The sequence below is a fragment of the Somniosus microcephalus genome, chromosome 12 (assembly GCF_052327205.1).
Source record: "Somniosus microcephalus isolate GS21.2 chromosome 12, FLI_Smic_1.0, whole genome shotgun sequence".
NCBI classification, from domain to species: Eukaryota; Metazoa; Chordata; class Chondrichthyes; order Squaliformes; family Somniosidae; genus Somniosus; species Somniosus microcephalus.
Window position 1 is genome coordinate 172,691,126 of NC_140998.1, and position 23,229 is coordinate 172,714,354.

The window sequence follows — 23,229 nt, forward strand, 5'->3', positions numbered from 1 at the left end:
TCCAGTCATCCACTACACGATTCCATTACCAAGTACAAAGGTTAACATTTGAATTGTAGACTTTCAATCAGATCACAGTGCTGGTAGTGGAGGCGAGGGGGTGGGAAAACAACAGTCTTCACTTGTGGTGTTGCCCTGCTTTTTTGGGGACTGTGTTTCATTTCAAATTTGCATTTGTAAGTTCTCTCTTTTTCCCATTGCCTCATTTTTCACCTTTATGTTTGCAGGGACCTCTGCCTTGACTTTTCATCCCTTGACCTATTTGTGCACTCTTTTGTTCTTTCACAACCCCACCATTGCCTCACTAATGGGCTCTCCTATCAGCCAACATTTTTATATTCAGCAGTTTGCAAGTCATTCAACCCATTAAGTCACTCTGTGATCAGAGTATCTGACCTTTGTCTCCTCCCTTTTCTGCCTGTTTTCCCCAAACTTACCACGATGCTGGCTTTATCGCTTTCTCTTCAGTTCCAATGACCCTGAAACGTTAACCTGTCTTTGTTCTTTGCAGGTGCTGACTGACCTGCTGTGCATTTCCAGCATTTTATTTCATGACACTGTGCGACGTCCCACACAACACAGCGGCACGCCTGGTTTACCAACAGGGTCACTAATCATTAGAAACTGGATTGGCAACATTGCGATCTAGTTTGCCCAGGCCAATCAAGCTTGGTGCAATTTTCTCAGTTTGCAAATATTTCAGGGACTGGAAGCAAAGACTGTTTAAGTGGTTGGAATTCACTTTTGGGAAGCAAATAAAACCATGAATGTTAGCCAATAAAGTTACAAGGTAAAAGTAGAAGTAAAAATATCATGACTTTGTTCTGGATTGAGGTAATTTATTTAAAAAATGCCACCACAGAAACAGCACGGAACAGCCTCTTGGACTTTGTAATGTCGCAATGAATTGTGATAAGGGAGGGCGATGGGTCCAACAGTGCACAAACTTCAGATTCACTGATGCACACCAGATGTGGCCCTGATCTTCACTCCCTCAAATCCAAGGGGTGCAGAACTGACCGTACCTGCCACACAATCGGTATAGCCATCCATCACCAGGTCAGGCTTGACCATGTCAAACCCTCCCAGGCCTCCTGTGCTAAAACCTATTACTCCAGCACCTCCTTGAAGAACAAAGATAACGCCAAAATAACAACAGAAAATGCTGGAAAAACTCAGGTGGTCAGGCAACATCCGTGGAGAGAAATTTGAGTTGACGTTTCGGGTTGGACCCTTCTTCAAAACTGGAAAGAAAAGAAACTAGATCGAAGGCAGGGCTGCGATCGGACAAAAGAATAAAAGAAACAAAAGAAGTAAAAGAGATTAGAAGCTAGACGAGATGGTAATAGGCTAGGATTAGGTGCAAAGTGTACTGGCAGGGCAAAAGATAGCTGCCAGGTGTGATAACGCCAAGCTTTTTTTCTCTACTACCAACGACCTCCTTAAATACCTCTCCTGCCACCTCCACCCTCACCTTTAATACAAGTACAAGCAGCTCAGACTTTTTAAATTGCCAAGCTGGAGACCATTTATTCAGCTCTCTATTGCTCTCCCCCTTCCCTTGCTCACTAACCCATACCTCCCCACAGTCCTGTCCTCACCCGAGCCTTGAATCCGAGTCTCTCTGTTTCACCCCCATCTTCCACCCTGCTTTTTCTAAACTCATCCTATTGAGATCTATTTCCTGCTCCCTCAACCCCCATTCTCACTGAACTGATCACCCAATATCCTGTCCGGGCCACCATTTTAGCTGATATTATAAATCCTCAGGCACTGTCATCACCCCCACCCTCCTTGATCCCCTCTCATTCCCTGTCCAAGCTCTCTGAATCAGTGGTCACCTCAGAGGCATGCCCTCCTCTCTCTCTCTCTCTCCAGCAATGCCTTATTTGAATCCCTCCAATCAGCATTCCACCTCTCATGGCACTGAAAAGGTGGCAACCAAAGTCACAAATATTCTCCGTGACCGTCACTATGTTGCAATATCCCTTCTTGTCCCTCTTCAGCCTTTGACTGTTGATCAAACAATCCTCCTCCAACGCCTCTCCTCTATTGTCCAGCTGCATGGGACTGCACTCCCTTAGTTCCACTGAGACTCATCTGATCATAGCCAGGGCATCTCCAGCAATGGCTGCTCTTCCCACCCCTGCATTATTACCTCTAGAGACACCCAAAGATCCATAATTGGCTCCCGCTTCACTTTCTCATCTACATGCTGCCCTTTGGCGCCACCATCCATAGCCATGGGATCATCTTTCACACATATGTTGGCAACACCCAGCTCCATCTCGCCACGGCCTCTCAGGACTCCTCCACTGACTGTGGCGTTAGCCTGTTTGTCGGATATCCAGTCTTGGTTGAGTGTAATTTTTTCCAGCTAATCAGAGGGTAAGCCTAAGCCATTGTCTTCCAAAAAAAGGCTGGGCCTTCAACCCTGACCCCATCCCCTCCCTGGGCACTCTCAGGTTAGAATTTAAAGTTCTCAGCCTCATGTTTAAAACCCATGTCCTCGTCCTGCCCCATCTTTGTAACCTGCTCCAGCTGCACAACCCCCTCCAAACTCTCTAGTACATCTCCCCCACCCACCCTTTCATTGCATCACTGGCAGTCATGCCCTTAGCCACCATGCTCTGGAATTCCCTGCCTAAACCTCTCCGCTTCTCTACCTTCCTTTCCTCCTCTAAGACTGTCCTTAAAGCGCACCTCTGACCAAATTTTTGATCACCCTTTCTACTATCTCGTTTTACTTGGCATCCATTTTCTTCCCGCTGCTATGAAAGGCCTCGGGACCTTTTTCTACTTTAAATGCGTCATATAAATGCAAGTTATTAGTGTAATTTTTCCCAAATGGTAGAATTTTCCACAATCTGGGGGAGTAATTGATGGCACACTATGTGGTCCTGCAGATAACAGTGCCCTATGCATGAACCACAAGGGCTTGTACTCAATGTGCAGCTTGTTGATGACCACCTGCACAGGATAATGCAGGTGAATGCCTGCTTCTCGGACTGCAGTCAGGATGCCTTTATTTTATGGTAACACATCATGCTATTAGCTGTTAACCAATTGGATTCTGGTATAGCAGGAATGAAATTCACTCCATCTAGAGATCCGTTCAAGGGCTAACAAAACTCATCCAACAAAAGCAACTGGATTTTTGTATAAAGTTTTGAATGCAACCGGCAAAGGTGATGGAAATTCTGGGGTTCAAGTATTTGGAACATTAAATGGTTTCCTAGGTGAGTTTCATACATTCATTAAAGGCTGGAAGTGACAAACAGTGAAATGCACAGTGAAACGAACCTGCTGATGCAGCCCCCTAGGTCCCAGTTCAAGGCTGTGCACTGACATTTGGTGGGCTCCAAGACAGACTTCACTGCATACTTTAAAAAAAGTCAACTTTGATTATTAGATTTTATTAAATAGTTTGACTCCCAACAGTTTAATTGGTGAAGGCAGTGTAAATCAACAACTTGCATTTAAACAGCACCTTTAACGGAGAAAAATGTCCCACGGTGCTTCACAAATGGACACTGAGCCAAAGTAGATATTAGTAGGGGTGACCAACACAAATATTTAATGGGTTTATAGTAAATTATTTTCTCTGCTTTTTAAAAAAATGCCAGAGTTAAACAGCCAGAAAAAGGGATTTGACAGGAATTCAGTGTTAGCAGGGTAACAATGCTCAGTTATTTTGAGGTACTTTTCCTTAAACTTTCCTCTACAGAATGCCATGTTTAAGCTGCTTTATCCATACTACTCTGGTCAGTGACCGTCTGGACTCTCCTCTTTCGTTGCTTATGAGCTACAAATACATCACCCTACCCGCTCTCCCAGCATTCTCGCTGCATCAAAATCCAGATTAATTGCACTGCCCCCATGCCAACTCATTACTGTATCTTCCTCTTGTAGCCTTTTAAACCCAAGGTTTATGGCGCTGAGTCACCACTGCCAGATTTATCGGGTCTTCTCTCCTACTCTTCACCCTGAACCATGAGCTTCAGCCCGTCACCTAGGTTTCTCAGTAATAAAAAAAAACTGCAGGAGAAAAATACAAACCCACAGTATTAGAGGGTGTCTGCAAGTAGAGAGAGCTATCTGCACCAATGATTAAATTCGAGATGCTGGTTATAGTTCTCAAACCAACGACAAAGTTCACCCTTACCTGAGTATCGAAGACGTTGGTGAGGTCCACACTGTACTGATGGGACAGGCAGTCAGAGACCAAGCGACAGTCATGGATCACCTGAATTAATTATAAAATCAAAAGTTAAACTTTACCTATATGCCTGTGAAATGCACAGTGAAACTAACCTGTTGATACAGGTATGTAGCTCCCGAGGCACCAGTTCAAGCTGAATGATTAAATAAGACTGTGCACTGACATTCCAAGACACTGCACACTTTAAAAAAGTCAACATGGCTCCTCTAACTTAGACAGTGGTTATTAGATTAAATTGTTTGACTCCCAACAGTTTAATTGGTGAAGGCAGTGTAGATCAACATCTTGCATTTATACAGCACCTTTAACAGAGAAAAATGTCCCACAGTGCTTCACAAATGGACACTGAGCCAAAGTAGATATTTGTAGGGGTGACCAAAAGCATGGTCAAAGAAGTGAGTTTTAAGGAGGGGCAAGTGGAGAGGCGAAGGGGTTTAAGGCACAGAATTCCAGAGCGTGGGGCCTAGACAGCTGAAGGTGACTGGCAGTGGTGGGTGAGGGGAGAGGGGTGCTGCACAAAAGGCCAGAGTCAGAGGGAAGACGAGATTGGGGGTGGTTGTAGAGATGGAGGAGGTTAAAGAGATAGGAAGTGGCGAGGCCATGGTGGGATTTAAGCATGAGGATGCTGTCGTGTATTGATTGTGAGTTTAACACCAGTCAATACGGTAATGTAATGTGTATTGCATTATGGGAATTACCCGGGAAAACAGCAGTCGGCCATTTTACGCAATAAAGTGAACATCGCAGTTATAAGCCTGTCTGCTTGACTCTGATTTAATTCGACGTATCTACATGCTTGATTGAGCACATTAAAGCATAGATACAACATTGGCGACGAGGATAACGAACGGAATCATTTTAGATAGGTAGTTGCCCAAGTTTTAGTTAGCTAGGATGGAGAAGACCGGCATTCAAAATTTTGCATGCTTCGCCGAGCCAGCCAGGTTGGGTCCAAGATGGACAAGGTGGTTAACGTCTTTTGAGCTTTATGCCGACGCCAAAGGACTCATTATCGACGATACCTCCACAGGTGCCACAAAGCAGAGAAGAGCTCTACTTCTACACCTAGCAGGACCAGGATATCTTTTCGACTCTACCAGACACAGGAGAGCCAGCAGACTACACGGCGGCGGTTAGTGCTTTGAATCACTACTTCGCGCCCCAGGTCAACGCAGCATTTGCTAGACAGACTTTTCATAAGTTGTCCCAGAAGACAGGCGAGACTGTGCAACAATTTGCTGCTCGCTTGCGGCAGGCTGCTAAAGACTGTGCTTTTTTGGGGGGGGGGGGGGGGGGGAGATGCGGATAATCAAATAAGAGACGCTATCCTGAGTAGGTGCACGTCAGCCTATGTGCGGAGGAAATTGCTAGAGGAAGGGCAACGTCTAACGCTCACCTGCACGTTACAATTGGCCTCACAATGTGAAAGCGTCGAGGAGCAGATGTCAGCCATATCATGTACAGAGAAGGCGGAGACAGATACTGTTCGTCGTGTTACACAGAAAAGAGGATATTATGCGAAAAGCTCGACAGAGAAACCAAAGGGAAATGGTGATAGGAACGAAAGGAAAGATTACAGATGTGGACACACAGACCACATGGGAAGAGATCTGAAATGCCCAGCACGCGGACAAACGTGTCATAAGCGCAAGGGAAAGGATCATTTCTCCAAAGTATGCCGCACAAAGGGTACAAAGAAACACAGTGAACAATATAGAGGAACAAAATGACTTTGCATTTGCTGTTACTGGAAATAACGTGACAGAGAGACTTACCTTTTGTGTGGGGGGAGTAAACCTGAGAATGTTAATTGATTCGGGTGCAACTAGTAATGTGATAGATGAGAATACATGGGAAGGATTAAAGTCAGAACACATTAAGTGTCAGTCACATGTCCCTAAGACAGACAGAAAGTTATTCTCTTATGCTTCTTGCTGACCACTGTCAGTTAAAGGTATATTCACATGTGGGATTACAATAGGTAAGAGAACTGAGCAGGCGGAGTTCATTGTGGTTAAAGGCCATGGACAGCCATGAAACTGGGAGTTTTAAAAATAGGCGCAGATGTCTCAGCTGTGGTAGATGTAAGACAGCTACTAGAACAGCGGTATCCAAAGGTGTTCCAGGGAGTAGGAAGGCTGAACACAAAACAGATCAGTTTGTATATCGACCCACAAGTGAAGCCTGTGGCCCAGCCACTCAGGCGTATACCATTCAACTTAAGGGGGGCAGTAGAGGCCAAAATAAAACAATTGAGGGACATGGACATTATTGAACCTGTAACTGGTCCCACCCCATGGGTAAATCCTGTGGTTATTGTACCAAAAGCGGATAAGGATGTAAGATTATGCCTAGACATGAGACGAGCAAACCAGGCAATAGTGAGGGAACGATATCCAATCCCCACCGTTGATGAGATACTCCAAGATATGAACGGCTCGACGGTGTTTAGTAAGCTAGACCTGAAATGGGGAACGGACGCGAGTCACGAGAAATCACAACGTTTGCAGTACATAACGGAGTATACAGGTACAAGAGGCTGATATTCGGTGTATCTTCAGCTAGTGAGCAATATCAGCACGAGATAGCTAATGCCTTAGCTGGAATAGAGGGTGTTGAAAACATCTCAGACGACATTATCGTGCGTGCACACGACCAGGAAACGCACGACAGACGCCTGCACGCTGTCATGACCAGACTAATGGAAAGTGGACTGACACTAAACTCAGAGAAGTGCCAATTCAACATGGACAGATTGATTTTCATGGGAATCCTGTTGTCTGAAAAGGGCATCGGACCAACAGCAGAGAGCATGCGAGCGGTGGCAGAAGCTCGGGAACCAGAGAATGCTACAGGAGGTAAGGAGTTTCTTGGGACTTGTTGGGTACAGTAGCAGATTCATCCTGAAGTTTGCAACGCTATCAGAGCCACTGCGACGCCCGACGAGAAAAGACACACCATTTAAATTTGGATCACAACAGAGACAGTCATTCAGTGCACTCAAGGAAGAGTTGGCCAGAGCTGGCACTTTAGCATATTTTGATAAGGACACACCAACCAAGGTGATAGCAGATGCCAGTCCTGTAGGTTTAGGCGCAGTACTAGTTCAGGACCAACAGGGACAAGAGGTGCCAATATGCTATGTAAGTCGTAGTTTAACAGACTGAGAGGAAATACTCTCAAACAGAGAGAGAGGCCTTAGCTCTTGTATGGGCTTGTGAGAGGCTGCATCCATATGTGTATGGCCGAAAATGTAACTTGGTAACTGACCATAAGCCATTACAAGTGATATACGGCCCACACTCTAAACCCTGTGCCCGTATAGAGAGATGGGTACTTAGATTACAGCCGTACGATTTCAAGGTGATACACATTCCAGGCAAGCAAAACATTGCAGACCCACTGTCACGATTGCTGGGGGAGACAGCCAAACAGGAGAGACATTCTCATGGCTCAGATGAATACGTGAGATTTGTAGCTGTGAGTACGACACCAAAAGCACTCACTACTAGAGAGGTGGAGGAAACCTCTGCTACCGACCCAGAGCCGATTGAGGTACGGAAGGCAATCACAAATGGACATTTTGAGAACTGTAAAGCTTATGCAGCAATTGCAAACGAGCTGTGCGTAGTGGGGTACCTAGTTCTTCGGGGAACACGCATCGTGCTACCCACAGTGTTACACGCATGAGCCCTGGTGTTAACACATGAAGGACACTTGGGAATATTTGGAACAAAGCAACATCTCAGAACCAAGGTTTGGTGACCTGGCATGGACAAGGCAGCTGAAAAACACTGTAAAGCGTGCCACGGCTGTCAGATAGTAGCCAGACCCGATCCACCTGAACCGTTGAGACCAACACCATTACCGGAGGGCCCCTGGCAGGATGTAGCTATAGACTTACTGGGACCCTTGCCATCCAACCACTCCATTCTTGGTGTAGTTGATTATTATAGTCGCGACTATGAATACGACATCATGACCTCCACAACAACAGAGAAGGTTATTGATAGTTTAGAGTCAATCTTCAGCTGTCATTGTTTGCCAATTACCTGCAAATCTGATAATGGTCCCCAATTCAGATCTGAATTATTCAAAGAGTACTGTGAAAACAACAGGATCAAGCACCTGAAAACGACAGCAAAATGGGCTCAGGCTAACGGAGAAGTCGAGCGCCAGAATGCATCGCTGATGAAGAGAATCAGAATTGCTCAGTCAGAAGGACTAGATTCGAAACGTGAACTTAGAAAATATGTGACTGTGTACAGGAGCATTGACCATGCCACGACAGGAAAGAGCCCGGCAGAGCTACTCTTTAAACGGAAAATGAGAGGAAAGCTGCCAGACATCACAGAGTCGCGCGCAGACATAGAAGTACGTGACTGGGACGCAGAACAAAAAGGCAAGTCCAAACTGTACGCAGATGAACAGCGGAGAACACAATACTCAGAGGTGGAAGTTGGCGACACCGTGCTGGTACGGCAGGACATTCACCACTCCTTTTAATGCCACACCCCACAAAGTTTTGAGTGAAACAGGGAGTCAAGTAGTAGTAGAGTCTCCAGACGGAGCACGCTACTTGAGAAACATGACGTTTGTGAAGAAATACAGAACCAATGGAGACGCTCCATGAGCAGGAGGAAACACAAGGGACTGAGGACAGTATAGTAGACCCGGACACACATACCACTGTGACACAGGCAATACCCACTGACACCAACATGTCAGACATATCCAAGGTGTGGAGATGCCAGTGTTGGACTGGGGTGGACAAATGTAAGAAATCACAACACCAGGTTATAGTCCAACAGCTTTATTTGAAATCACAAGCTTTCGGAGCGCTGCTCCTTCGTCAGGTGAAGTGGAGAGATGCATAAAAACACAGCTTATATAGTCAGAGAATAATGCCTCGCTAAGGCCATCCCCACGCCTCCACTACTCGCCTTCAAACAGCCGCCTAACCTCAAACAGACCATCGTTCGCAGCAAATTACCCAGCTTTCAGGAGAACAGCGACCACGACACCACACAACCCTGCCACAGCAACCTCTGCAAGACATGCCAGATCATCAACACAGATACCATCATCACACGTGAGGACACCACCCACCAGGTACATGGTACATACTCATGTGACTCGGCCAACGTTGTCTACCTCATACGTTGCAGGAAAGGATGCCCCGGAGCATGGTACATCGGCGAGACCATGCAGACACTGCGACAACGGATGAACGGACACCGCGCAACAATCGCCAGGCAGGAGTGTTCCCTCCCAGTCGGGGAACACTTCAACAGTCAAGGACATTCAGCCTCCGATCTTCGGGTAAGCATTCTCCAAGGCGGCCTTCGAGACACACGACAACGCAAAATCGTCGAGCAGAAACTGACAGCCAAGTTCCGCACCCATGAGGACGGCCTGAACTGGGATCTTGGGTTCATGTCACGCTACATGTAACCCCACCTGACGTAGGGTCATCCAGACTCGAGTCGTCGTTGGCTTGTTCTCTCCACACAGATGCGGCCGGACCTGTTGTGATTTCCAGCAAAAAAAATGTTTTTTGTCTGTTTTTTTGTTTTTCATACAGACCCCAGCATCTGCAACATTTGACCCCTTGTGACCCCACCTCATTGTTCTTTGATGTAATGTTTTCCTGACTAACCTGTTTGGACACCATTTACACCTTTGATTGCTGTGATTATCTCTTTGCCGAGGTGTGATAAATGGCAGTTAGAAAGATTACCTGTAAACATCTGACATTATTCTCTGACTATATAAGCTGTGTTTTTATGCATCTCTCCACTTCACCTGACGAAGGAGCAGTGCTCCGAAAGCTTGCGATTTCAAATAAAGCTGTTGGACTATAACCTGGTGTTGTGTGATTTCTTAGACATACCCAATACAGCCAGACCTCAAAGGGTTAAAAGAAAACCCCAAAGACTGTCTGATTATGTCACAACATAAACTGTGCGAGAACTGCATGGGTGATGTTAAATGTTTAAACCTGGGAATTATTTAGTTGTGTGGTAAGAGACAAGTTTGTAAAAAGTTTATAAACCAAATAAGTTATGCAGTGTTATTGTCAGCAACTGTTTGTAAACTGCAAGTTTATTTCCAAGGAAAAGGGGGATGTCGTGTATTGATTGCGAGTTTGACACCAGTCAATACGGTAATGTAATGTGTATTGCATTATGGGAATTACCCAGGAAAATGGCAGTCGGCCATTTTACGCAATAAAGTGAACATCGCAGTTATAAGCCTGTCTGCCTGACTCTGATTTAATTCGACGTATTTACATGCTTGATTGAGCGCATTAAAGCATAGATACAACAGATGCGAGTTTTAAATTGCAGGTGTTGGCAAACTGGAAGCCAATGTATGTTAACAAGGACAGGAGTGATAGGTGAGTGAGAACTTGTACGGGCAGCAGAGTTTTAGATGAGCTGAAGTTTAGAGGGTGGAATGTGGAAGGCTAGCCAGGAGATGTTTGAGTTTTAGCAGAAGGGCTGAGGCAGGGGTGTCGATGGCCAATGTTATGGAAGTGTAAATAGGCGGTCATTAACTGAGGTATACAGACCAAGGAGAGCTCCGGTTCAGTTCCCATGTGACATGAACAGCAGTGGAGACGCTATGACTGGCTTCAGTGCTCTGGGCTAGGAATGGGAAAAAGGAACTAGCCAGGATTCCTGCCCAGAATATTAGCACTGCTGTAGCAGTGACACTGAGGTTAAGGCACATTGTTTTTATGTTGGTATTCCAATGCTCTGCACTGCGGGTGGGTGGGATGTGATTCTCACAAAGCCATCTCCCAAAACGGTCATACAGTGGGCAAGGGAATATGCTGGGTGAAGGAACGTTACTATTTTTCCAGAATGTACAGGCTGTCCACATCAAAGCCACTTGGGATGCAGATCATTTGCCTGTTCTCCAAGCTTGAAGATGCTGTGTGGCATAGCAGAGCAAGGAAAGTGTATCCCACGGCAGTGGGCGAATCAGTTCAATTCCTATGATCAAACTAAACTTACCTTTAGTATATTAGTGTCCTCCAGAACCATTTTCAGTCCATTCTTAAACGCCATTGCTCCCAGGAGGAAAATATCAAAGAGGTAAATTTGATTCTTTGTTGCAATCTAGAAAAAAGAAAGTGAAGAATTAAATGATATGTATACATGGGGTAAAAACTACGACCCAGTAAGGAGCTGGACTGAGCTCCCAACACCAACTGTTCCACAAGCAAGAGTAGAAATTCAACTTTAATAAAAGTACTTGAATGAGGGTGGCACAGCTTGTTAGAACATGAGTGCTTTGTGCCACTGTGATCCCCACTCAACCTCCACCACATCAACAGAGTGGCTCAGAAAACCATTGTACAGTGTTATCAAAGTAGAGGAGCCTCATTGGACCTCAGGCTGTATTATGTATAAACTGCACTTGAATGAGACCATGCAGCAGCTTGGCCCTCGAGTCTGAAAACAAAACCCCGTGTACAGTATATAACGTAAAAAAAAAAGTAAATTAAAAAATAAAAGGGAGAGGTAGCTGGCCTCCTGACTGGACTACCCACTTCCAAGGCTCAGCACTGGGAAACATGGCTTCAACCACCCTTGCCAGCAGCCCCTACATGCTGCTCATTCCTTTCAGTATGCAGCATGGAAAGGGTGGTATGATGCTGGGAGCTGCGGGCGAGGTCTTTTACTGCCCACCTCTGAAATGTAATAAATATGGTGCTCTAAATGGCACTCGCTACATCTGTTAAAAGGTTTTGAAAAATTATAGATAATATGGTCTTTTTCAGAAAGATACTTGATGATAAAGGGCATTATGGGGCCTTAGCAATAGAAGATTCAAAGACTTCAGTATTTTGGACTTCAGTGACTGTTTGAGCACTGACTCAGGCCTGGAACAGTACCTGTATCCAGCACAGCTTCCCAAAGCGGCATACATCAATACCTTCCACTGCAATTCCGATCACACTCTCCTGTTTAATATGGAAGATCTGCAAGGAATCAGGCAAAAGATACAATTCTTTTTAAATTGACAATCAATTTGTTCCCCCTTTGCATTCTCAGCTATGTCCACCTCCCTTCAGTCAGAAAGCCAGGTAAAATTTACTCGCGAACTTGCGTTCAGAATGCTGTTCTGTGCCCATCCACTAGCCAGGAGCGGGTGAAAGACACGATGAAAGATGTGGCTTAAGACCCACTCAAAGTCATCTTCCAAAGGCTCTTGTATCTGGCAACTCATTGGTAATGGAGAACAGTCCAGGGTGAATTACCCAATAAAAGTCCCCTCTCGATCCATGTGGGGAAATGATTGCTCTGCACTCAGCACTACCACAACAGCATGGCTGGGACCAGGATCTAGTTCTACGCAACAGTAGCCTTTAAAATAATTCCTCCAAGTCTGTTCTATTGTCTCAATGACATAATTTTGAGGGTTTAATTTATGATCCAGAATTTACAAATACCTGACACGAAAGATTTCATGGAGTAGGGAACACAAAGAGTAAATGTAAAAACCCAACCCAGAGGCAATAAGTGGCTTGTCAGCCTCCCGTGCTGGCAGATTGAGACTCTGTGTTAAAGCATATTACAACAGAACTTACATTTATAGAGCGCCGTTAACTTAGTGAAACATCCCAAGACGCATCATAAGAGCAAACGGACACCGAGCCACATAAAGAGATGTTAGGACAGATTGGTCAAAGAGGTACGCTTTAAGGAGTGTCTTAAAGGAGGAGAGGCGGAGAGATTTAGGGAGGGAATTCCAGAGGTTAGCGCCTCAGCAGCTGAAGGCAGGCTACCAATGGAGCGATGAAAATAGGAGATGCGCAAGAGATCAGAATTGGGGGAGTGTAGAGATCTCGGAAGGTTGTAAAAGGTTAGAGAGATAGGGAGGGGCGAGGCCATAGAGCGAGTTGAAAACAGGGATGAGAATTTTTTTTTTTTTTTTTTTTCTCGAAGAGGGGCTTGCTCCGGGAACCAATGTTCCCTGTAATTTCTATTCGGGCTGTGCGGCCCATTCAAAATAGCACATATGCGCAGTTTTTCTATTGAAAAGCCGTCAAGACTGCTGCGCAGCTTACAGGAAACATTGTCGGGAGCCAATGTAAGTCAGCAAGCACAGGGGTAATGGGTGAACGGGACTTGGTGCAAGTTGGGACACGGGCAGCAGAGTTTTGGATGAGCTCAAGTTTATGGAGGGTGGGAGGTCGGCCAGGAGAGCATGGGAATAGGAGAGCACGAGTCTAGAGGTAACAGAGGCATGGATGAGTGTTTCAGCAGCAGATGAGCGGAGGCAAGGGCGGAGAAGGGCGCCCCTGCTCTGCTCCTTATTTTAAAAATATGAATGTAGGAGGTATGATCAGTAAGTTCGCAGATGACACGAAAATTGGTGGAGTGGTAAATAGCGAGAAGGGAAGCCTCAGGCTACAGGACGATAGACAGGTTGGTCAGATGGGCGGAACAGTGGCAAATGGAATTTAACCCTGAAAAGTGTGAGGTGATGCATTTTGGGAGGACTAACAAGGCAAGGGAATACACAATGAATGGTAAGACCCAAGGGAGGACAGAGGATCAGAGGGACCTTGGTGTGCAGGTACATAGATCCCTGAAGGCAGCAGGACAGGTAGATAAAAGTGGTTAAAAAGACATATGGGATACTTATATTCTATGCCTCGGCTAATGAAGGCAAGAGCAGGGAAGTTATGATGGAGCTGTACAAAACGCTAGTTAGGCCACAGCTGGAATACTGTGTGCAGTTCTGGTCGCCACACTATAGGAAGGGTGTGATTGCATTGGAGAGGGTGCAGAGGAGATTCACCAGGATGTTACCTGGGCTGGAGCGCTTCAGCTATGAAGAGAGACTGGACAGGCTGGGGTTGTTTTCCTTAGAGCAGAGAAGGCCAAGGGGGACCCGATTGAGCTGTACAAAATTATGAGGGGCATAGATAGGGTAGATAGAAAGGAACTTTTCTCCTTAGTAGAGGGGTCAATAACCAGGGAGCATAGTCTCAAGGTAAGGGGCAGGAGATTTAGAGGGGATTTGAGGAAAAACTTTTTCACCCAGAGGGTGGTTGGAATCTGGAACTCACTGCCTGAAAGGGTGGTAGAGGCAGGAACCCTCACAACATTCAAGAAGCATTTAGATGAGCACTTGAAACACCATAGCATACAAGGCTACGGACCAAGTGCTGGAAAATGGGATTAGAATAGACAGGGCTTGATGGCCGGTGCGGACACGATGGGCTGAAGGGCCTTTTTCTGTGCTCTATGACGTTGCGGAGGTGGAACCAAGCGGTCTTGGTGATGGAGCGGATATGGCGTCGGAAGTTCATTTCAAGGTCATATAGCAGGATGAAAGCAGCAATTAAATTGGGTCACAACACCCTGAAATGGGAATACAGCTATTGAGCAGTCTCACTCTCCTTAAAGTCAATCTTCTGTTGTCAGTCTCACTTCTCTCTACCAGTGTCTTCAGCCGCTAAAATTCATGGAGGTAACATTGAGACATAGGTTGGTAATTGGTTGGAAAATAAGAGTGTACAGATAAAGGGTTCATTCTCTGATTGGTGGGATGTGACAAGTATTGTTCCCCAGGAACTGCACCAAGGACTCAGCTTTTCACCATATCTATCAATGACTTGGATGAAAAATAGAGTATGTCTAAGTTTGCAGATGACACCAAGTTAGGAGGCAGATGTAAGAATCCTGAGAAATCTCCATTTCAGATTCACATTAGCTAACAGGCTACGGACACGGCAACGGCACACCCAGTCCAGTCGACCCTGCAAAGTCCTCCTCACCAACATCTGGGGACTTGTGCCAAAATTGGGAGAGCTGTCTCACAGACTAGTCAAGCAACAGCCTGACATAGTCATACTCACAGAATCATACCTTTCAGCCAATGTCCCAAACTCCTCCATCACCATCCCTGGGTACGTCATGTCCCATCAGGGGCGGTGGCACAGTGGTATACAGTTGGGAAGGAGTAGCCCTGGGAGTCCTCAACATTGATTCTGTGATGTGCCTCAATAATTCCGAGACTCGATGTTAGCGAAACAAAACAAGGCTTTTATTAACTTAGAAGGTAACACGTAGTGGAGAGAGGTATCTTCCATCCGGAGGGCTGCAGTACTGGATATGAGGCCAGACTGAGCTTGCTTACATAGGGGCCAGGTATGGGCGGAGCCCTACACACAACACATTCCAATATACAATACAATGGTGAGGAAACGGAACTGGGGGAAGGGAAATGAAACTGAAACCGACCACAGTCACAAGCAGTGATGAATGGAATATTTCATCACATTCACCCCTCCTATAGATTTAGTCTGTTCGGGGGTTTGATAGTCCTCTGCGACCGACGTGGCTGTTGCAGTGCCGCGGGTGTCCCCGGTAGCCTCCTGGGTCTCTGCTGGGGGTGCCGCCAGGGTTACTGAAGGGGTAGTTGGTGGGGGTGCCGTTGGTCGATGTTCTTCCGGGGGTGATGAAAGAGTAGTGGGTGGGTAAGAGTTGCTGCGATCGTTGTCGCTGCTATCGCCGTGGTTGTTGTCGTTACCGGCTGGGGCGACATTTTATGGACACGGTGTCCTCCCTTCCGTCGGCGTGCCGGACATATGCGTATTGGGGGTTGGCGTGGAGTAGGTACACTGGCTCCACGAGAGGGTCCGTCTTGTGGCCCCTCACATGCCTTCGCACGAATACCGGACCTGGGGTGGAGAGCCATGACGGCATGGATACGCCTGAGGTGGATTTCCGGGGAAAGACAAACATTCGTTCATGAGGCGTGGCATTAGTGGCAGTACACAATAGCGACCGTATCGAATGGAGCACATCCGAGAGGACTTCCTGCCAGCGGGAGATAGGGAGGCCCTTGGTCCTTAGAGCTAGAGTGACTGCTTTCCATACTGTCCCGTTCTCTCGCTCCACTTGGCCGTTACCCCGGGGGTTGTAGCTGGTGGTACGGCTCGTGGCGATCCCCCTGGACAGCATGTACTGGCGTAGCTCTTCACTCATGAAGGACGCCCCCCTATCCGTATGGATGTAGCTCGGCATACCGAACAGGCAGAACAGGCTGTTGAGGCATTTAATGACCGTGGCGCTGGTCATGTCTGGGCAGGGGAAGGCGAATGGGAACCGGGAATATTCGTCCACAATGTTCAGGAAGTAAACATTGCGGTCGACGGACGGGAGGGGGCCCTTGAAATCTAAGCTGAGCCGCTCAAAGGGCCGTGTGGCTTTGATTAAGTGGGCTCTATCTGGGCGGTAGAACCGAGGCTTGCACTCGGCGCAAGTGCGGCAGTTCCTGGTCAGAGACCGAACTTCCTCAATCGAGTAGGGTAAGTTACGGGACTTTATGAAGTGGAACAGCCGCGTGACCCCTGGGTGGCAGAGGTCGTTGTGGAGGGTCTGTAGCCGATCCCCGGTGGCGCTGGCACACATCCCTCGTGAGAGGGCGTCAGGGGATTCGTTAAGGGCCCCTGGCCGGTAAATGATGTCATACTCAAAGGTGGAGAGCTCGATCCGCCACCTAAGAATCTTATCATTTTTAATCTTCCCCCTCTGTTTATTATTGAACATAAACGCTACCGACCGCTGGTCGGTAAGTAGGGTGAAGCGTTTGCCGGCTAGGTAGTGGCGCCAGTGGCGCACTGCCTCCACGATGGCTTGGGCCTCCTTTTCCACGGAGGAGTGTCTGATCTCGGGCCCTTGGAGGGTCCTCGAGAAGAAAGCTACGGGCCGCCCCGCCTGGTTGAGGGTGGCCGCCAAGGCGAAGTCAGACGCATCACTTTCCACTTGAAATGGAGTGTTCTCGTCCGCTGCCTGTAGCGTGGCCCGCTCAATATCCTGCTTAATGCTTTTGAAGGCGGCATGGGCCTCAGCAGAGAGCGGAAAAGAGGATGCTTTCAAGAGGGGGCGGGCTTTGTCGGAGTAGTTGGGGACCCATTGGGAACAATAGGAAAATAACCCCAGGCACCTTTTCAGGGCTTTGGGAGTGTTGGGCAGGGGCAGCTCCCGTAGGGGGCGCAATCGGTCGGGGTCTGGTCCGATTTCCCCATTCTCCACCACGCTGCCTAGTATGCAGAGGCGCGTGGTGTTGAAAACGCACTTGTCCTCGTTGTAGGTGAGGTTGAGTTTTTGTGTGGTTTCCAGGAACCTCTCGAGGTTCGAGTCGTGATCCTGCTGGTTGTGACCGCAGATGGTGACGTTGTCGAGGTAGGGGAAGGTTGCCTGCAAGTGGTGGTCATCGACCATGCGGTCCATCTCCCTCTGGAAGACCGAGACCCCATTCGTCACCCCAAAGGGGACTCTGAGGAATTGGTAGAGGCGTCCGTTCGCCTCGAAGGCGGTGTACGGGCGGTCCTCTGGTCTGATAGGGAGCTGGTGGTACGCTGACTTAAGGTCGATGGTGGAGAACACCCGGTATTGGGCGATTTGGTTCACCATTTCTGATATGCGGGGTAGCGGGTAGGCGTCTACTTGGGTGTACCTGTTGATCGTTTGGCTATAGTCGATCACCATCCGTTTCTTCTCGCTACCCCTTACCACTACCACTTGGGCGCGCCACGGGCTGTTGCTGCGTTCAATAATGCGCTCTTTCAGGAGCCTGTCTACCTCGGTCGCGATAAACCGCCTGTCCTCCCAGCTGTACCTCCTGCTTTTGGTCGCTATTGGCCGGCAGTTAGGGGTAAGGTTCGCGAATAGCGAAGGCGGCTTTACCTTCAGGGTAGCCAGACCGCACACTGAGGGGCGGCTAGGACCCACCGTACTTGAGCGTGATGCTTTGGTGGTTGCACTGGAAATCCAGGCCCAAGATCACGCTCGCACATAGATTCTTCATGATTAATACTTTAAAATTATCATATACAGTTCCGTTAACGGACAATTGTACCGTGCAGTAACCCAGAATGGTCGATGTCTGGGTTTTATCAGCCATAGAGATGGTACCCTGAGTAGGGACCACCTTTAGGGAAGAGTTGTTGTGCCAGTTCAGGGTGGATAAAACTCTCCGTGCTTCCACTGTCAATTAAACATTTAACCCTGCACCCGTTTACCTCGATGTCCACCATTGATTTGGATAGCGGGTGCGGCCTGGTCTGGTCCACTGTGACCGATGCCACTGTAGGGCCCTGATCAAGACAAGATGGCGTCCACGCTGTCTGCTCATAAGCTGGCGGACCCCACGAGGTCGGGCAAGATGGCGTCCAAGATGGCCGCTCCCACGGCGCGCACGCGGCGGTTGGTTTTCCGGCGGGGTTCCCTCTGCACACCTTCCCGAAGTGCCCCTTCTTACCGCACTTAAAGCAGGTGGTGCCTTTCGCCGGGCACAGGTTTCTGGTGTGCTTTGGCTGCCCGCAGAAGTAGCAGTTGGGTCCCCGACGCGTCGCGGCTGTCGTAGGGCTTCTGGGGGGAGAGTGGGGCCCCGACGGTGTCGGGCTGCCGGGCGGGGAAGATGCCTTCCAAGATGGCGGCGCCCTTGGTGCACACGTGGTGGCGTGGGCTGAAGAGTAGGTGTCCGAGTTTCTCTGGGCCACATCCAGGGATCGTGCGGTGTCCGCAGCCTGTTTCAGGTCCAATCCTGTTTTTTCCAGCAGTCTTTGCCGGATGTAAGTGGAGCTGAGGCCTGTGGTAAAGGCATCGCGAACAAGCTCGTCAGTGTACACTGCGGCTTTTACATCTCGGCACTTGCAGTCTTTGCCAAGCATTTTCAGGGTGCCTAGGAACTCCTCCACCGATTCCCCAGGTCGCTGTGCGCGAGTAGCGAGCAGATGCCTAGCATACACCTCATTCGTAGGCTGCTGGTAATGCGCCTTTAAGATGTCGCAGGCGGCCAGGTACGTGTCGGCGTCTTGGATGAGGGGGTAAACCCGGTGGCTTACCCAATTCCGCAGAATTCCGAGTTTCATACTCGCAGCGTCCGTAGCGTCTTTGACGGCTGCGGAATTGTCCAGGAAGAATTCCATACACATAAACCAGTGTCCGAAGCGTGCTGATGCGTCCGGAGCATGCTGATCCAAATCCAAACGTTCGGGTTTCAGGAGTTGATCCATTGTGTTGAAAAATAAGTTAATAAAATTGATGTGCCTCAATAATTCCGAGACTCGATGTTAGCGAAACAAAACAAGGCTTTTATTAACTTAGAAGGTAACACGTAGTGGAGAGAGGTATCTTCCATCCGGAGGGCTGCAGTACTGGATATGAGGCCAGACTGAGCTTGCTTACATAGGGGCCAGGTATGGGCGGAGCCCTACACACAACACATTCCAATATACAATACAATGGTGAGGAAACGGAACTGGGGGAAGGGAAATGAAACTGAAACCGACCACAGTCACAAGCAGTGATGAATGGAATATTTCATCACACTCTGGACCCCATGAAGTCTCATGGCTTCAGGTCAGGCACAGGCAAGGGAACCTCCTGCTGATTACCACCTAATGCCTTCCCTCAGCTGATGAATCAGTACTCCTCCATGTTGAACACCACTTGGAAGAAGCACGGAGAGTAGCAAGGGCACAGAATGTACTCTGGGGGGGGGTGGGGGGACTTCCATGTCCATCACCAAGAACAGCTCTAGCACCACTACTGACCGAGCTGGCCGAATCCTGAAGGACATAACTGCCAGTCTGGGTCTGCGACAGGTGGAGAGAGCGCCAACACGAGGGAAAAACCTACTCGGCCTCGTTCTCACCAATCTACCTGTCGCAGATGCATCTGTAGCAGTATTGGTAGCAATGACCACCGCTCAGTCAATGTGGAGACGAAGTCCCGTCTTCACATGGAGGGTAGCAGATGGGAGCTGGTGGACGCCAGTGTGATCTACAGCGACCACATCTGCAGTAAGTGTCGGCAGCTCAAGGAACTTCGGCTCAGAGTTGATGAGCTGGAGTCCGAGCTTCGGACACTGCGATGCATCAGGGAGGGGGAGTGTTACCTGGATACTTTGTTCCAGGAGGCAGTCACACCCCTTAGGTTAAATACTTCAAATCTGGTCCGTGGTCAGGAACAGGAGGGTGTGACTATGAGTGAGGCAGGTATGGGGATCCAGAAGGTAGCATTGGAGGAGCCTCAGCCCTTGCACTTGTCCAACAGGTACGAGGTTCTTGCAGCCTGTGTGGGGCGAGAGCAGGGACTGCAGGGAGGATGAGCAAACTGACCACAGCACCGTGGTACAAGGGGCCATTCAAATTGGGGGAGAAAAAGGAATGTAGTAGTGGTAGGGGACAGTATAGTTAGGGGGATAGATACTGTTCTCTGCAGCCAAGAGCACGAGTCCCAAAGGCTGTGTTACCTGCCCGGTGCCAGGGTTAAGGACATCTCCTCCGGGCTGGAGAGGAACTTGGAGTGGGAGGGGAAGATCCAGTTGTCGTGGTACACGTAGGTACCAATGACATAGTTAGGACTAAGAAGGAGGTTCTGCTGATGGAGTATGAACTCTCGGGGGCTAAATTAAAAAGCAGAACCACAAAGGTACTAATTTCTGGATTACTACCTGAGCCACGAGCAAATTGGCATAGGGTCAACAAAATCAGAGAGTTGAATGCGTGGCTCAAAGATTGGTGTGGGAGAAATTGGTTTCAATTCATGGGGCACTGGCACCAGTACTGGGGAAAGAGGACTGTTGGGACGGGCTTCACTTGAACCATGCTGAAACCAGTGTCCTGGCGAATCGAATAACTAGGGCAGTAAATAGGGCTTTAAACTAAATAGTGGGGGGGGGGGGGGGGGTTTAGGTGAAGGGGAATTTAGAAAGTCAAAGAGAAAGGAGAAGGCAATAGCGCAAGGTAGCGATAGGGGTAACGATAACCAGAGTGTGACAAGAGACAGCATACGAACATGAGCGTGCACCAGCAAATAGAGTCAGAGTAGGGAAAAATGGTAAAGAGACAAAATTAAAGGCTCTTTATCTGAATGCACGCAGCATTTGTAACAAGATAGATGACTTGACGGCACAAATAGAAATAAATGGGTATGATCTGATAGCCATTACAGAGACGTGGTTGCAAGGTGACCAAGGCTGGGAACTGAATATTCAGGGGTATTTGACATTTCGGAAGGATAGGCAGAAAGGAAAAGGAGGTGGGGTAGCTCTGTTAATAAAGGATGAGATCAGTGAAGAGGTGAGAAATGATCTTGGCTCAGAAGATAAAGATGTAGTATCAGTTGGGGTGGAGCGGGTCGGGGCCCAGGAGAGCGCGAGGCCTCGGCAGATTCAAAAGGTGAGCGGGAGCCCAGGAGAGCGCGAGGCCTCGGCAGATTCAAAAGGTGAGCGGGAGCCCAGGAGAGAGCGAGACCTCGACCTCAGCAGATTCAAAAGGTGAGCAGGAGCCCAGGAGAGAGCGAGACCTTGAGCTCGGCAGATTCAAAAGGTGAGCAGGAGCCCAAGAGAGAGCGAGACCTCGAACTCGGCAGATTCAAAAGGTGAGCGGGAGCCCAGGAGAGAGCGAGACCTCGGCAGATTCAAAAGGTGAGCGGGAGCCCAAGAGAGAGCGAGACCTCGAACTCGGCAGATTCAAAAGGTGAGCGGGAGCCCAGGAGAGAGCGAGACCTCGATAGATTCAAAAGGTGAGCGGGAGCCCAGGAGAGAGCGAGACCTCGGCAGATTCAAAAGGTGAGCGGGAGCCCAGGAGAGAGCGAGACCTCGGCAGATTCAAAAGGTGAGCGGGAGCCCAGGAGAGAGCGAGACCTCGACCTCGGCAGATTCAAAAGGTGAGCGGGAGCCCAGGAGAGAGCGAGACCTCGACCTCGGCAGATTCAAAAGGTGAGCGGGAGCCCAAGAGAGAGCGAGACCTCGACCTCGGCAGATTCAAAAGGTGAGCGGGAGCCCAAGAGAGCACGAGGCCTCGGCAGATTCAAAAGGTGAGCGGGACCCCAGGAGAGAGCGAGACCTCGGCAGATTCAAAAGGTGAGCGGGAGCCCAAGAGAGCACGAGACCTCGGCAGATTCAAAAGGTGAGCACGAGACCTCAGCAGATTCAAAAGGTGAGCACGAGACCTCAGCAGATTCAAAAGGTGAGCGGGAGCCCAGGAGAGCGCGAGACCCCAGTAGATTCAAAAGGTGAGCAGGAGGAGCCCAAGAGAGCGCGAGACCTCGGTAGATTCAAAAGGTGAGCAGCAGCCCAGGAGAGCGCGAGATCGGTAGTGGGGAAAATACTAGAGGCCATTATAAAAGATGTAATAGCAGAGCACTTGGAAAACAGTGACAGGGTCGGACAAAGTCAACATGGATATACAAAAGGTAAATCATGCTTAACTAATCTAATGGAAATTTTTGAGGATGTAACTGGTAGAATAGATAAGGGAGAACCAGTGGATGTGGTGCATTTGAACTTTCAGAAGGCTTTCGATAAGGTCCCGCATAAGAGATTAGCGTGTAAAGTTAAAGCACATGGGATTGGGGGTAAGGTACTGACTTGGATAGAGAACTGCATGGCAGACAGGAAGCAAAGAGTTGGAATAAACGGGTCTTTTTCCGAGTGGCAGGCAGCGACTAGTGGGGTACCGCAGGGATCGGTGCTAGGACCCCAGCTATTCACAATATATATTAATGATCTAGACGAGGGAATTACAGTAGATGTAATATCTCCAAGTTTGCAGACGACACAAAGCTGGGTGGGCGTGTGTGCTGTAAGGAGGATGCAGAGAAACTTCAGTATGATTCGGACAGGTTGGGTGATTATACTGCATCTGCCCAATGTGGATAAATGTGAGGTTATCCACTTTGGTGGCAAAAACAGGAAGGCAGATTATTATCTGAACGGCAATAGATTGGGAAAAGGGGAAATGCAACGAGACCTCAGTGTCCTTGTGCACCAGTCGCTGAAGGTAAGCATGCAGGTGCAGCAGGCGGTTGAGAAGGCAAATGGTATGTTGGCCTTCGTAGCGAGAGGATTCCAGTACAGGAGCAAGGATGTCTTGCTGCAGTTGTACAGGGCCTTGGTGAGACCACACCTTGAGTATTGTGTGCAGTTTTGGTTGCCTTATCTGAGGAAGGATGTTCTTGCTGTGG

At 48.5% G+C, this 23,229-nt stretch overlaps 1 protein-coding gene across 4 annotated transcripts in view; it reads right to left on the reverse strand.

The window, feature by feature from the left end:
* Window positions 1–23,229, reverse strand: part of exd1 (exonuclease 3'-5' domain containing 1) — a 59,136-nt gene that overhangs the window by 14,486 nt on the left and 21,421 nt on the right. For all 4 annotated transcript variants that reach the window (XM_086003847.1, XM_086003845.1, XM_086003846.1 and 1 more), the window contains 3 exons: window positions 12,129–12,215; window positions 11,245–11,349; window positions 4,166–4,246 (listed from right to left, as the gene is read on the reverse strand). In XM_086003847.1, the coding sequence (XP_085859973.1) occupies window positions 4,166–4,246; window positions 11,245–11,349; window positions 12,129–12,215 (273 nt within the window). The remainder of the gene's footprint in view (window positions 1–4,165; window positions 4,247–11,244; window positions 11,350–12,128; window positions 12,216–23,229) is intronic.